The 16,646-nt window shown below is 35.7% G+C and overlaps 1 protein-coding gene across 2 annotated transcripts in view; it reads left to right on the top strand.

The window, feature by feature from the left end:
- UNC13C (unc-13 homolog C) overlaps nt 1-16,646 on the top strand; it is a 580,525-nt gene that overhangs the window by 130,764 nt on the left and 433,115 nt on the right. For both annotated transcript variants that reach the window (XM_024754347.1, XM_024754348.1), the window contains 2 exons: nt 9,548-9,570; nt 10,152-10,216. In XM_024754347.1, the coding sequence (XP_024610115.1) occupies nt 9,548-9,570; nt 10,152-10,216 (88 nt within the window). The remainder of the gene's footprint in view (nt 1-9,547; nt 9,571-10,151; nt 10,217-16,646) is intronic.

Genomic DNA, 16,646 nt, shown 5'->3' with positions numbered 1-16,646 from the left:
CTTTACCTCTAAGTTTGAGCATATCTTCTTATTCCATAGGCTTAATAAATGTACATTTTTTTTTTACTTACTTGAATTTGAATTACTTTAAATTTAATAATACATCTGGAACTTCATGATATATGTATGAGATACAAATGAGTATTAGAAATATTTACCCAATGTTCTAAGTAACATTTTATTTATAATTTTTATTTCATATTGGAATATATTTGATTTCAATGTTGTGTTAGTTTCAGGTGTACAGCAAAGTGATTTAGTTATACATATACATATATCTATTCTTTTTCAAATTCTTTTTCCATTTAGGTTATTACAGAATATCGAGCAGAGATTCCTCTGCTGTAAACCAGGTCCTTGTTGGTTATCTATTTTAAATATAGTAGTGTGTATTTGTGAATCCCAAACTCCCAATTTATCCCTACCCTCACCTTTCCCCTTTGGTAACCGTAAGTTTTCTAAGTCTGTGAGTCTGTTTCTGTTGTGTGAATAAGTTCAGTTGTATCATTTTTTAATTTTCTTCATATAAGAAATATCATATGATATTTGTCTGTTAGTATGATAATCTCCAGGTCCATCCATATTGCTGCAAAAGGTATTATTTCACACTTTTTTATGGCTGAGTGATAGTCCATTGTATATATGTACCACAGCTTTATCCATTCATCAGTTGATGGACATTTAGGTTGTTTCCATGTCTTGGCTATTCTAAAAAAATGTTGCAGTGAACATTGGGGTGTATGTATCCTTTTGAACCATGTTTTTCTCTGGATACATGCCCAGGAGTGGGATTGCTGGGTTATGTATTAGCTCTGTTTTCAGTTTTTTAAGGAACCTCCCTTCCGTTCTCCACAGTGGCTGCACCAATCTACATTCCCACCAACAGTGTAGGAGGTTTCCGTTTTCTTCACATGCTCTTCAGCATTTATTGTTTGTAGAGTTTTTGATGATGGCCATGCTGACTGGTGTTAAGTGTTATATATCTCATTGTAGTATTGACTTGCATTTCTCTAATAGTTAGCAACGTTGAGAATCTTTTAATGTGCCTGTTGACCATCTGCCTGTCTTCTTTGGAGAAATGTCTGTTTAGGTCCTCTGCCCATTTTTAGATTGGATTTTTCTTTGCTTTCTTTTTTTTTTGATAATGAGCTGCATGAGCTGCTTGTAACTTTTGGAGATTAATACCTTGTCCCTCTTATTGTTTGCAAATATTTTCTCCCATTCTGTGGGTTGTCTTTTCATTTTGTTTATGGTTTCCTTTCCTGTACAAAAGTGTTTAATTAGGTCCCATTTGTTTATTTTTGCTTTTATTTTCATTACTCTAGGAGACAGATCAAAAAAGATCTTGCTGCAATTTATGTCAAGGAGTGTTCTGCCTATGTTTTCTTCTAAGAGTTTTATGGTATCCAGTCTTACACTTAGGTCTTTAATCCACGTTGAGTTTATTTTCGTGTGTGTGGTTAGAGAATATTCTAATTTCACTTTTTAAAATGTAGCTGTCCAGTTTTCCCAGCACCATTTATTGAAGAGACTGTCTTTTCTCCATTGTATAGTCTTGCCTCCTTTGTTGTAGATTAATTGACCATAGTGCATGGTTTAATTTCTGGGCTTTCTATCCTCTTCCATTGAACTGTATTTCTGTTTTTTTGTGCCAGTACCATACTGTTTCGATGACTGTAGTATAGTCTGAAGTCAAGGTGCCTGATTCCTCCAGCTCCATTTTTCTTTTTCAAGATTGCTTTTGCTATTCAGGGCTTTTTGTGTCTCTGTACAAATTTTATGATTTTTCTAGTTCTTTGAAAAGTGCCATTGGTAATTTGACAGAGATTGCATTGAATCTGTAGATTGCCTTGGGTAGTATAGTCATTTTGACAATATTGATTCTTTCAATCCACGGTCATGGTATATCTTTCCATTTGTTTGTGTCATCTTTGATTTTTTTCATCAGCATCTTACAGTTTTCAGAGTACAGATCTTTTCCCTCCTTAGGTAGGTTTATTCGTAGGTATTTTATTCTTTTTAATGTGATGGTGAATGAGGTTGTTTCTTTAACTTCTCTTTCTGATCTTTCATTGTTGGTGTATAAGCAGTGCAACAGATTTCTGTGTATTAATTTTATATCCTGCAACTTTACCAAATTCATTGATTAGCTCTAGTAGTTTCCTGGTGGCATCTTTACGATTATATATGCATAGTATCATGTCATCTGCAAACAGTGACAGTTATATTTCTTTTCCAATTTGGATTCCTTTTATTTCTTTTTCTTCTCTGATTGGCATGGCTAGTACTTCCAAAACTATGTTGAATAAAGATGGCAAGAGTGTATATCACTGTCTTGTTCCTGATCTTAGAGCAAATGCTTTCAGCCTTTCACCATTGAGTATGTTGTTAGCTGTAGGTTTGTCATATATGGGCTTTATTATGTTGAGGTATGTTCCCTCTATATCTAGTCTCTGGAGAGTTTTCATTGTAAATGAGTGCTGAATTTTGTCAAAAGCTTTCTCTGCATCTATTGAGATGATCATATGATTTTTATTCTTTAATTTGTTAATGTGTTTTATCACACTGATTCATTTATGGATATTAAAAAAATCCTTGCATCCCTGGGATAAATCCAACTTATTCGTATTGTGTGATCCTTTTATTGTATTGTTGCATTTGGTTTACTAGTATTTTGTTGAGGATTTTGGATCGATGTTCATCAGTAATATTGGCCTGTAATTTTCTTTTTTGTGGTACGTTTGTCTGGTTTTGGTATCAGGGGGATGGTGGCCTCATAGAATGAGTTTGGGAATATTCCTTCCTGTGCAATTCTTTGGAATAGTTTGAGAAGGATAGGCATTAACTCTTCTCTAAATGTCTGAGAGAATTTGCATGTGAAACCATCTGGTCTGGACTTTTGTTTGTTGTGAGTTTTTTCATCACAGTTTCAATTTCAGTACTTGTGATTGGCATATTCATATTTTCTTTGTCTCCCTGGTTCAGTCTTGGGAGACTGTATCTTTCCAGGAATTTGTCCACTTCTTCTAGGTTGTTCCTTTCATTGGCATATAGTTGCTTGTAGTATTCTCTTATTATCCTTTGTGTCCATTGGAACTTCTCCTTTTTCATTTCTAATTTTTTGGATTTGAGCCCTCTATCTCCGAGTTTTTCTTGTTGAGCCTGACTAAAGGTTTATCAATTTTGTTTATCTTTTCAGAGAACCAGGTTTTAGTTTTATTGATCTTTTCTATTGTTCTTCACTATTTCAGTTTTTTCTGCTCTGATCTTTATGATTTCTTTTGTTCTACTAGCTTTGTATTTTGTTTGTTGTTCTTTTTCTAGTTGCTTTAGGTGTAAGTTTAGGTTATTTGTTTGAGATTTTTCTTGTTTCTTGAGGTGAGCTTGAATTGCTATGGACTTCCCTCTTAGAACTGCTTTTGCTGAGCCCCATAGGTTTTGGATTGTCATGTTTTCATTTTCATTGTTCTCCAGGTATTTTTTAATTTCTTTTTTGATTTCTTCAATGATCCATTAGTTGCTTGGTAGCATATTGTTTAGCCTCCATGTGTTTGTGTTTTTTTCCAGTTTTTTTTGTAGTTGATTTCTAATCTCATTGCATTGTGGTCAGAATAGATGCTTGATATGATTTCAATTTTATTAAATTTACTTAGGCTTGATTTTGTTGCCCAGCATGTGGTAAGGTCTGCAGAATGTTCCATGTGCAGTAGGGAGAATGTGTATTCTGCTGCTTTTGGATGGAATGCTTTATAAATATCAATTAAGTCTATCTGGTCTAATGTTTCATTTAAGGCCTATGTTTCCTTTTTGACTTTCTCCCTGTATGATCTGTCTGTTGATGAAAGTGGGGTGTTAAAGTCCCCCACTATTAATGTGTTACTGTAGATTTCTCCTTTTATGGCTGTTAGTTTTTTCCTTATATATTGTGGTGCTCCCATGTTGGGTACATATATTTTTACAATTATTATATCTTCTTCTTGGATTGTTGCCTTGATCATTATGAAGTGTCCTTCTTTGTCTTTTGTAACAGTCTTTATTTTAAAGTCTGTTTTGTATGATATGAGTGTTGCTAGTCCAGCTTCCTTTTGATTTCCATTTACATAGAATACCTTATTCCATTCCTTCACTTTCAGTTGGTATATGTCCCTAGATCTGAAGTGGGTCTCTTGTAGACAGCACATATATGCGTCTTATTTTTGTATACATTCAGCCAGTCTTTGTCTTTTGGTTGGAACATTTAATCCATATATGTTTAAGGTAATTATCGATATGTATGTTCTTACTGCCATTTTGTTATAGTTTTGGTTTTGTTTTTGTAGGTCTTTTTCCTTCCCTTTCTCTTTTGTTCCCTTCTGTTGTGTTTTGATGACTAACATTAGTGTTGTGTTTGGATTCCTTTTTATTTTTTGTGTATCTATTGTAGTTTTTCTCTTTGTGGTTACCATGAGGTTTTGATACAGCAGTCTGTATACAAACAAGATTGTTTTAAGTTGCTGGTCCCTTAATTTCAAATGCATTTCCAATGTCCTGCATTTATACTCTCTTCTTCTCACAGTTGCTGGTTTTGACTTCATATTTGTGTGTGGATGACTTCCTACCTTTACTCTTGTTTGCCTTTACTGGTGAGCTTTTCCATTCATTATTTTCTTGTTTCTAGTTGTGGCTTTTTCTTTTGCACCTAGAGAAGTTCCTTTAGCATTTGTTGCAAAGCTGTTCTGGTGGTGCTGAATTCTCTTAGCTTTTTCTTGTCTATAAAGCTTTTGATTTCTCCATCACATCTGAATGAGAGCATTACTTGGTAGAGTATTCTTGGTTGTAGGTTCTTCCCTTTCATCACTTTACATATATTTTGCCATTCCCTTCTGGCCTTTAGAGTTTCTGCTGAAAAATCAGCTGATAACCTTTTGGGAATTCCCTGTATGTTATTTTTGCTTTTCCCCTGTTTTTAATATTTTCTTTGTCTTTAATTTTTGTCAACTTGATTACTGTGTCTCTCGGCATGTTCCTCCTTGGGGTTTTCCTGCCTGGGACTCTCTGCATTTCCTGGAACTTGGATGACTGCTTCGTTTCCCATGATATGGGAGTTTTCAGCTATTAACTCTTCATATATTTTCTCAGATCCTTTCTTTCTGACTTCTCCTTCTAGGACCTCCATACTGAGGATTTTGATGTGTTTAATGTTGTTCCAGAGGTCTCTTAGACTGTCCTCATTTTTTTTCATTCTTTTTCCTTTATTCTGTTCTGCAGTGGTGATCTCCACCATTCTGTCTTCTACTTCACTTATTCATTCTTGTGATTCATGTATTCTGATATTGATTCCTTCTGGTGTAATTTTATTCCAGTTATTGTAGTGTTCATCTCTGTTTGTTCTGTAGATCTTATTGCTCTTTTTAAAACATTTCTTCTATCTTCTCTGTCTGTTCCTCCATTCTTTTTCCAAGATTTTAGATCATCTTTACTATCATTACTCTGAATTCTTTTTCAGGTAGATTACCTATCTCCCATTCACTTAGTAGCTCTTCTGGGGTTTTATCTTGTTCCTTCATCTGGGACACATTACTCTGCTGTCTCATTTTGTCTAACTTTCTGTGTTTGCTGTTTCTGTTTCTCAGGAGGCAGGGTTTTAGTTCTTCTTGCTTCTGCTGTCTGTCCCCTGATGGATAATGCTGGTCTAAGGGGCTTATGCCAGCTTTCTGGTGGGAGGGACTGGTTCTTGCCCACTGGTTACTAGAGCTTCATCTTGTCCCTCTGGTGGACAGGGCCATGTGAAGGGGTGTGTTCATAGAGAAGCTGTGGGCTCAGGAAGACTTTAGGTAGCCTGTCTGCAGGGGACTGGGGCTGTGTTCCCACCCTGTTGGTGGTTTGGTCTGAGGTGTTTCAGCACTGGAGTGTACAGGCCATTGGGTGGGGCCAGGTCTTGTGGGAAAATGGTGACCTAGGGGAGGGCTCTTGCCAATGAGTATTTTCTAGAACTACAGCCTCCATTATCTTTTCCCCTGCAGTGAGCCACAGCCTCCCCCTGCCTCTGCAGGAGACCCTCCAATACCAGCAAGTAGGTCTGGCCCAGGCTCTTATGAGGTCATTGCTTTTTCCCCTGCGTCTGGGTGTGCACAAGACCTTGTGTGCAACATCCAAGAGTGGAGTTTCTGTTTCTCCCATTCCTGTGGAATTCCTATGATCAGAACCTCACTGACCTTCAAAGCCAGATGCCCTGGGACTCCTCCTGATGCAAGACTCTAATGATGGGGTGCCTGATGTGGGGATCAGAACTTTCACTCCTTTTGGATAACTTCTGTCATATAATTGTTTTCCATTTTGTGGGTCACCCACCTGGCAGGTATGTGATTTGATTTTATCATGATTGTGCTGCTTCTAGTGTCTCATTTGGCTTCTTCTTTGTCTTATTGGTAGTTTCCAGTGTTTTTTTGTCAATGGTTGTTCAGCAGTCAGTTGTGATTTTGGTGTTTTGGTGAGGGGGGTGAGCTCAAGTCCTTATACTCTGCCATCTTGTCTCTGCCCCCATAAGCATCATTTATTAACTAATGTTTCTCATTTTCTTTGATAATAATATGTCCTTTCTTATTCACTAAGTTCTTAAGTATAAGGGTATATTACTTTGGAGTATACTTAAGTATGTATACTTATGTTTCACTGATCTTCTGTTATTTTGCCCCAACCATAATATTTCAGCTATTATAGACTTTTAATATTTGTGTAATCTGCCCTCATTAATCTCCTTTAAAACAATCTTACGTGTTTTTACTTGTTTGTTGACCTAGTTATACTTAAAATTAGAATAATTTCAAGTTACAACTTGCCATTAGGATTTTAACTGTTAAATCTATAAATCTGTTAGAAAGTAATTCATCCTCCCTATACAGAAAGATGAAATAATAGTTTTCTTTATATGGATTTTTAAATACTTCAATAAAGTTGTATAGCTTATGTAAGGTTGTACATTCACTGCTTAGCAAACATTTATTAGTCATCTCCTGTGTTTCAGGAATATAATGGAAGTTGACAAAAAGCTTAAATAAAGTATCATTGAGGCACTTTTCTGGAATGGTTTCAGATAAGGAAATTGGGAAATTTTGAGGGTTAGCCAAAAGGAATACAGTGTGCAGTGCAGCGCTCATGTATAAATACCATGAATCCCTGAAAAGTGACAAGATTCCAGGAGAGGGGGTTATGCTTCAACTGAGTTTTGGAGGCTGACAGGCAGTTAGCTGGATGAAGAAAGCAATAACTTCTTTTAGGAGGAGGAAACTGAAAATGCAAAGGTACACATTTAAAAGACATGTCATGGAAACTAAATGGCAAGAATTTAATTGTGGCCAAAGTGTAGGATGTGAATGAGGACTGGTGAGCCATGAATTTCTAGTATATATAGATCTAATTTTCTCAAATGGGCATTGGGTGACATTGGTGGGTTTTAAAAAGGGAAGTGACATCATATTTGTATTTCAGAAAGGTTTCAAATGGGGACAAGAAAGGAGTCAAAGTGAACAACAAAGGTTCATTGATAATAAATAAAAATATGTATTCAGTGAAAGAATGAATGAACATTGAATGAATCAATGAATGAAAAGTTAATGTATTACCACATTTAGCAGCTGAAAAATAACAACTTTGGTAAGATTACCTTTGTATAGTCAAGTGGTTGCTATAGAAGCCGGTTAGAATGGAAGACTGTATAACAGTACTGGATATTTGAAATGAGATCTAATGTCATTGTATTCCAAACTAGTTATTGCTAGTTAGTAGGAAATAACTTAATGTCGTTACTTGATGTGTTGGTTATATATTCACTTTGCCACCTATTTTATTATCCTAATAGTTTTCCAGGTGGTTTGGTTTGGCTTGTTTTCAGGGTATAATACTGTAATTCCTGAAAAATAATAACTCTGTATTTTACCTTTCAACATTGGTGTTAAAGTTTATTTCTGTTTTAATATATTGGTCAGAATTTCTGGAATTAAGTTAAAATATGGTAGTGAACATTTTTGTTTTGGTTTTAATAATAAGGATGCCCTAATATTTTACACTTGAGTTGATTCTGAAAGATATTTTTAGCATATTAAACTTAAGACTCATTCCAATCCTATTTTAAATAGGTTAAAAATTATTTGGAAGATTTTGAAATTTTATCTAATAACTTGTGTGTTCCTGTTGAAATACAGATATGTATTTTATGACCAGTTAATATGTCATGTTAAATTCGTCAGTGATTTTAAATCATGCTTATGAAAAAATCTTCATGGCTATGATATATTATTCTTCTGATACTGTGCTGAATTTTATTTTCTGTATTTTGTGAAGTATTTAAAAATACTTATGGCCATAAATAAGATTTGCTTTATTACTCTATATTGTGCCTTACCCTGTTTTATATTCAAAGATAGAACCCTGGGATATTGTAAAATCTTAAATATTGCACAAAAATATTTAGTTATGTTAACTGGTTCATACTTAATGAGTCAAAAAAAAATATATATTTCAGATTTGTATCAATAAAGGTCATTGAGTTACATGACCTCAGGGAAATCTTTCTGTCTCTGGGGCTCATCTATAAAAATAAGGGGATTGGACTACATGAACTCTAAGGTCTTGCCAGCTCTAGCTTTCTGCAAACTTGTATTCATAGAGAAATCCCTCCAGCTTTATGTTAAAAAGCAATAACACTATGTAAGGTAGAAATGGACCATGCTATGATGACCCTTACAGATTTAGACTTGAGTTTCAAAAAAAAAAAGCAGTAGTCCATTGTTCATCTACTTGGGCCCATGAGCAGTTGAAAGTGATAAATGTTGACCTTGTGATTTATCTTAAGTTGCACTGGAGAACTGTGGATCAACCACCCCTCACTGTTTTGTTCAATTCACCTGAAACATTGGATCTAAAGGGCAGCGGGTGGGGGATCAGAAGCCCTGGATTTTTGTCCCACTCTGTCATTTACTAGTTTTGGGATCCTAAATCATTTAATCCCTTCAGGCAAGTTTTCTTATTTGCAAGATGAAATGTACTTAATTAATTAATCTTTTAGTTCTGAAGTTCTATGAGAAGCCATAAATAATCCCTCAATAAAACATCTTTAGTTTATATAGTCACCTGGGGTTTACTTTCATATATATTGATCTTAATTGATCCTCTCCACAACGTTTGGAGGCAAAAAGCAAAGTATTAGTGACTTTATTTCAGAGTTAGGTCTAGCCTCCAGACTCCAGAGAATTTGGTAGTTTGCCCAGTGTGCTTAGTAAGTTGCAGAGCCCCAACTGGAGCCTAGGCATTCTGATACTTAAACTGTTCTTTTCTTTTTACGACACATTGCCTTTCGTTAAGTCCTGTAATCACTCTTTTATACTTTTCAAGCATTCTGGCACATTTTCCGGCTCTTTAAATTGTGAGGACAAACTATCCTTCTTCCCTTGGGGTTCATTTATGCTTTTAACTATATAGCACTAACACTTCGTTCATGTATATGTTTAAATGATTTCTTGAAAAGTACTCCATCTAACATTTATTCCTTCTTTTCCTGATTCTCTTTCAGATAGCAGTTCTGTGGATGAAAAGGTTTTAAATCATACTTTTTCTTCCCTCCTGAGGGATCTTGTCTTTTGTACATGTTTGTTTGTGACATATTAGACCTGTTTTGGTTCTTCTGTTTTAGTTGTGAACTGTGCATGTTATCCCAGCTTTCCATTCTTTGGTTGTCCTTTAAGTGTGCCCCAATCTGTTGCATTTATGAAGAGGTTACCCCTTGCCAGCTTCGCTTACTTTAGCTTACACTTGCCAACCTAGGGGTCTGCTACGGTCAAACTCAGCATCTGTTTTTAAGTCTGGCGAATCATGGTCTCTCTGACTGATTCATGATCTTCACTGCACATACCAAGTTTTAAGGGCAAATAGTATTTGGAATATGATATTTTCCTCGACTCTGCCAGTGCTTTTGTCTGAATGCTGACAGCTAATTTCAAAACCTCCACTCACAAAAACACAGTAGCTTTGACTTGAAGCTGACCCTGCTTAGCATCTGTCATACTAGGTGTTACGTGTCTAGTGCAGTTGACGCGTGTTCCAAATTCATGTATACACAGCTATAGGATGCTAAAAGCCTCTCTCTTTTGTTTTGTTTTTCTCCATTTTCGTTTAAGGCTCGAATAGTAAGTGGCAGTGATTTGGATGCTTCCCAGTTCTCTGCACTTCAGGCGTTTGGTGGGTAAGTACATTCATAACCTTTCTAATTCATTCCATTCATCAGTGGTTCTCAACATACGTATTTTGAATGCAGAATGTTGCATGATGGTATAATTAGCTTGCCTTGCTGTTGCTTTCTTTTCACAGTAAAATAGCTTTTATAGTGTTTTAAAAAAAGTAATGTATAGATTTGTGTATGTTTATGTTTAATTATATATACATGTATCTATATATAAAGAACAAAGTTGAAATCACCTAGCCAGAATAAACATTAACATGATCATTCCATACACAAAACATAACCGTATAATTTTACATTACTGAGTTCATGTTAATAAAATTAATAGTGTTTTGATCTGCTTGCTTGCACTTTACGATATGTGCATGAACTTTTTTTTATGTCAGTGAGTAAATGTAATCTTCACCATTATTTTTATAGTTCCATTTAATGAGTGTATAACGTATTTAAAATGTAATCACAAAATAATGTATTAATTATATTTTCTATGTAAGATACTCAAACAGCAAGGGATTTCCTTTAATGCCCCTAATGATACATTGGTATCAGTTTGGCATGTGTGTTGTTAGGCCTTTTTCTGTGTGCTTGTAAACATATGTTCTATAAGTTCATATAGAATAATAGTTTTGTTTGTCTCTGTGCGTTGAACATAAATTAGGCCATTCTATGTGTAAATAAAGAAGCACTAATTTAGTGCTGACATAATAGCAGATATCATTACAATTGTTTCATATATAATGACTCATTTGTTCCTTACAATAGCCCTGTGAGGTAAGTACTATTTTGACTTCCACTTTACACGAGGAAACTGATGTATAACATAGTTAAAAACAAAGAAATAAAGAAAAGCAACCAAAACCAAACCTTTCTCTTCATACACCTAGTAAGTAGCAAAGTCAGTATTCAAAAGTTAGTCTAGTTCCAGAGTCTCTGATCTTAATTACTATGCTATATTTCATCTGCAACTTGTGGGTTTCTTTTTCCTTACCTTTTCTTTTTTACTATTTGACAACATACCTTGGAAAACTTTGCACTTCATTATTCATAAGCGATGTAAATATTTCGAAACATTTATGTAATGTTTGTTCATTCTTCTATTAATGAATTTTCCAGAATATTTCTGTGTCATTATTGTAAATGATACTAGAACAAACATATAATCAATTTTCGAAGTGTAATGTGTGGACCAAAGCTAATGTACAGGATAGATAGTTAAATTGTTTTATAGGTGTTGAAATTTGAACATTTTTGTGTACAATAGAAATAGAAGCAAAATTTAGATATATGGTTTAGGGTTTTTTGGAGGGGCAAAGAAATAGTCTCACGGTTACATTTTATAATATTCTCATCCTCTTCAAATGAATTTTGTTAAATAACATCCACATGCTATTTTCTTTAAATTAAACATATGAAAAATTTTAAGTTTCAAATTTAAAGCTCCTGGATAATAACATCATTTTTACTGAGATTTTTCAAATGAGTAACTAGATATTATTTATGTATACAAACATCTCAATGTCCTTTAAATATGTGAAGATTTATATTCACATCTATAATGTTACAATAATATGTTATAAAAACGAACTGTGGCAAAAGTTCACTATGGATTATTTATAGAAGATTCAGGTAATAAATGGATTACTCTCTCCCCACTACCCCACATATACTGTCTTTAAGTTTACAAAAAAATGATACTGTGACAAAACTAATAAAATGTTTATTTTAGAAAATAAGTTGAATCCCAATTTAAATTTAAAAAACATTTGTATGTCATAGTCTTAGAGGCTTATCTGAGTTTATGAGCTTACAGTTCTTTAAATTCCTACCTTCCTGTGGCATCCATCACTTGAAAACAACTTGCTTTCTTAACTCATATCTGAATATGGACTTTTATCATTGCCAGAGCAACAGAGTTAATCACCATCCATGTTTTTGTTAAGTGTATGCTGTGTAAATGTCTAGCTACAGTAGGTCATCTTTTCATTTCAATTCTTTAGATCCTTTCCACATTCTTTTTCCAGAAATTTCCTATTTCAAGGGATTAGCAAGGGATTTTGAAATTATGATGATATGGGAAAGAGGTGATAATTTTTAGTCTACAAGAGAATTTGCTGTTATCTGAAGGCAGGTTCCTCTTGAAGAACCTGAAGAGTACATTAAAATGCAAGCTTTCAGTCACAACCTATTCCAGAAATATTTATTGTACTTTCCCGATCAATATTTAAATATATATATTTTAGTAGAGTAAAATATTGCTGTAATCCTCAATATTAAAATTTCTGTTGTCCTGGGAAACTGACACTGGAACAGACTCTGAAAATAGGGAGTCATTGCTGCTTCAGGGCAAGGCTTCTATATCCTTCACCTCTCTGCCGTCAGCGTCCCTAATGAGTTCAGAGCCAAACCACGTCCATCCTTCCCTCTCATTTCTCAAGTGTCAATAAAAGCACAATCTATACACACTGAAACCAGATAATGGAATTACCAATGCTGCTGATTTCTGCTCATTCTCTGTACATCTCCTGTAAGTGTTCCTGGAAAATACATGCCAAACTTTATTTTTCCTATCTGTTACAATAAAAATTCAGACAGGTTCTTGGAAAAGAACTGAGAGGGAGAGAGAAAAGATGCACAGAAAAAGAGAAGGCTGGAAAGATGCTTGTTTCAGTGAAATCATTACATTTAACATCTTAGTGCTTTTATAAGAGTTTGGTAACTTTTGTCATATACGTAAGCTAAGAGTCATACTAAGATGACAGACGTACAAGAGCTTTTGGGAGAGAAACATCTCAGGTATAGTGGAGAGACAGACAACAGGAGTAGGCAAGAAGTGCCTTGGACCATGATATAGGTCTGATACCCTGGAAAAGGGGGAGGAGAAAGAAGGAGGACTAGGTATGAAAAGACTTAAACTGACTGCAATGAAACTGCCATGAGACTGCAATAAAGTGTCAGTCAGACCAATGGGGAGTGCTAGAGGTGAGGCTGTCTGTTACAGGAGTCCCACCTTGAGCATACAGGGGCAGCTCATTACCCTCACCAAGTTCACTCACTGAACACTGACAGTAGCTTGGGGAGAGTTTGGCCTCAAGTGAATGCTGCGGTTGATTCTGGAGGTGTGGTTACTGAAGGCTGTCATCCAACTGTTCCTAGATTTTCTCTGAGGAATATCTGAGTGGTACATGCCCATGGCTACCCAGCATCAGACATTTTGATGTCTTTAAATGTCACTTTGATGACACAGAGATTGACAAATAGAAAAAGAAAAGCTTCTGTTTTGACCTCCCTTTCAAATAGGTAAAGTAGCAAAAGAAAAAAAAAATACATGAAATAAGTGCTGAGATTTCCAAGGTTGTTCATTTATTGCCATGAACAAATAACTTTGTGAATGTGTGAATAAGTCAATCGTTAGCCAAAGTTCTGAACAATTCCTTTGTTTTTAAGTTTACCTTGATTCAAATCATGGTTTTTGTTGTAGTTGTTACACCTGACGTGAGTTAGGTGGTAGAGTCTATGGATATAGCAGGTTTAATATACTCTTGATATTTGTCATAGTGCTGGCGTTGCTTCTGTAGTCTCTATAAACTTTAGGATGTCGTCTTCTGTCTTCACACCACCTTCCCTGGTGCTAGTTTTGATCTGCATGTTTTGTCAGGGCATGAAATCAGTCACTTAACATGGAAGCTAAGATTGTTCTTACTCTTAAGGGGCTCCTAACCTGTCTTTTCTCATAGCAGCAGTCTTTTCTCCGGTAGCTGAAAACTCTTTGTTTTTTTCCTATCTAGCCCATAAATTAAATTTTTCCCTGTCCCCTCAGGTAATGTCCTTACTTCTAAAGGACAGGGCCAGAAATTCTCCTAAGCCTAGATCATGGCTCTTTCCAGAGCTATAAACCTTTCCCTGGGTCAATGGTTCATCATGCGTTAAACATTCTTACATTCTCTGAACCAGGTTTGCCAAGTACCAAGAAAATGACAGCCCTGGCGTAAGTTTGCTGCACTCACAGTAGCAGGTCACTCTTTGGAGAAGAATGGAAGCCTTTTTCTTTGACTTTCTGGTTAGTGTTTTCGTGGAAGAACTCCTTTTCTCCCCAGGGGCTTTGGTAGAGGAGTTCACTATAGATTTAGAGAGAAGTGAGTTAGGATTAGGACTGTTAATCGTTATAAGGGTTATCAGATGCAAACAGGATCTACTTTCACAATTCATAATTGTGTAGCAATTCAGTCACCATACCTGTACTGTTTTCAGCTGACTCAGATTGCCATCAGTCTAGTTGAAGTCCTCAATAGCTGCTACCTACGCAGTTGCAAGCTTATCTTCTAGCTGATCTTCCTGCATCAGTTTATTCCTCCACGTTAAGTCCAGTCTATACACTGTTAAAGATTAATCTCCTTAAAACACAGTCTTTTTCTACTTAAATGTGTCTCACGCCTCCTCATTTCTGCAGTGTAAAGTATGGCTTTCAATATACTTCTTCCTTGCTATTTTTCTCTCGTACAAAAGAGAAATATTACCTACCTTATCTGTGTTCTTGTTCGTGTCATTCCTGTGGCCCGTAGTAGTGTCTTAAATTGCACAACCTTAACAAGACTCATACCCTTGATGACTTGATTTTAAGCTCTTTAAAGGCATAGAGTTGGTCTTTTATTACTTAGGTTTCCTTCTATAAAGTTTATGATAGTGTTTTGCCCATTTAGGACCTCATTCATAAGTTAATTTTGTTTGAGAATGGCAGTCTCTTCGATCAATGGGTTAGAATTACTTTCTAAGAGATTCAGGTCTACCACATTTTAAGAAAAATTATTCCTGAAATAATTGTGGTTTGAGGATCAGACACACACGAGAAGGACTCTGAGTTTTTAAAGCAGCTTAACCCACCCCGCAAACTCAATGTTACTAAGCCCTTACAGGAAAAAAAAAATCATCAGCGGATTTTTCTCACAGTAGATGTAACCCTAGTTGACTAGGAGGCCACTTTGTTTTGGATTGTGAATCTCCTTTTCTCCATTTTGGAGAAACTTTTGAAGATTCTACGGAGAAAATTGATAAAAAATATTACTCTAATTATGCTAAGATAAATTTTATCCTTTCATTCTCCTATCAGAAAACCTTACCACTTTAGAAAACTCTAGATACAAATTCACACTGTATTAAAGATTTCCTGTAATAAACTCCATTCTTACTACCTGAGAAAGGAGAACTTTGGTGATTAATAATTGAACGAACTTTTTCACCTTGTCCTTTATAAAAATAATAAAGGGAGTTGTCTTGCGTAATCTATCACAGAAAGAATGAAACCTGGCATCTCATGGCTAATGTCAGACATAAGCATGACAGTGGGTAGTTATATCAGCTAGAAAAGAATCTCACGTGAGGCTGAGGCAGTCCCAGCCCTACCACAGCCTCTGGATTATACCAGGTCCACTAGTGCTCAACACTGCCCGCAGTCCTCCTGCCAAGCAGAAATGTTACATTCTATACACCAAGATTTGGCCTAGACAGAGAGCCTCTTAACTAAGAAAACTGACATAGATAAGGCCATCAACTTTCTAAAACCCATGTATCAAATACTGATTGCTAAGCCATTAGCTTCCCGTGGCCAAAACAAAAACAAAACCAAAAAACCCTGCCTGTCTAATTTTGGCCTACCACCAGCCATCAGTTTCCTAGTTCATGGTCAGCTGAAATGCTTCATTAGACTCGTGTAACTTAGAGAGCACTCAACACCTCTATTGAGAAAATCTTGGTCATTAGAGAGTACATTTTTATGTTAGCCACAAAGACCAGCCACTAGACTGACTCCTTCGATGTATGAACCTGCGAAACACCAGGACCACATTATCAGACCCTGTTAGTGTCTAGTGTTACAGCCTAAAACAGGCTTATAGCTGCCATAGTTTTCTTGGAATGGATTATAAATCATTTCTTTCAGGCATATTTTTTCCTACATAGATATTGGCAAATAATTCACAGAACTCATTCAAAGGATTAAGAAAATGGACCTGTTACCTCATTACTACTAGCTTATAGCTCACAAAGTTAGAGATTGACACCTTGCCTGAGTTTGTAGCTTAACATTTTTTTTCTGACTACAAATGCAGAAGGACACTTGAGTATGACCCACTGTCAATCCAGGGATACTGTATAAGGCTCTCCAGTCTTCTGGTAATGATATTAGCGAAAAGATTCTGCCATCCACCAGAGACCTGATGTCTACTCTAAATGAGACCCTTTTCTGTGCCGAGAAAGCATTCCATGGGGAATTCCTCACCCAGAGTCCATTTGTACTTCTGTTATTAAATGGTTCATAAGAATATGCAACTTCAGGATCATCCTGGGTTGCAGGATTTTACTCATCACATAAAGGCCACTCTCTTGTTTTTAAGGAAGATAGGTTTACAGTTTTGATCGAGAAGATGGGTATGACTCTTCA

Source organism: Neophocaena asiaeorientalis, unplaced genomic scaffold (assembly GCF_003031525.2).
Source record: "Neophocaena asiaeorientalis asiaeorientalis breed wild unplaced genomic scaffold, Neophocaena_asiaeorientalis_V1.1 scaffold391, whole genome shotgun sequence".
Taxonomy (NCBI): domain Eukaryota; kingdom Metazoa; phylum Chordata; class Mammalia; order Artiodactyla; family Phocoenidae; genus Neophocaena; species Neophocaena asiaeorientalis.
Note: the sequence above shows the minus strand (reverse complement) of the source record. Positions and strands in the feature narration are given on the sequence as shown.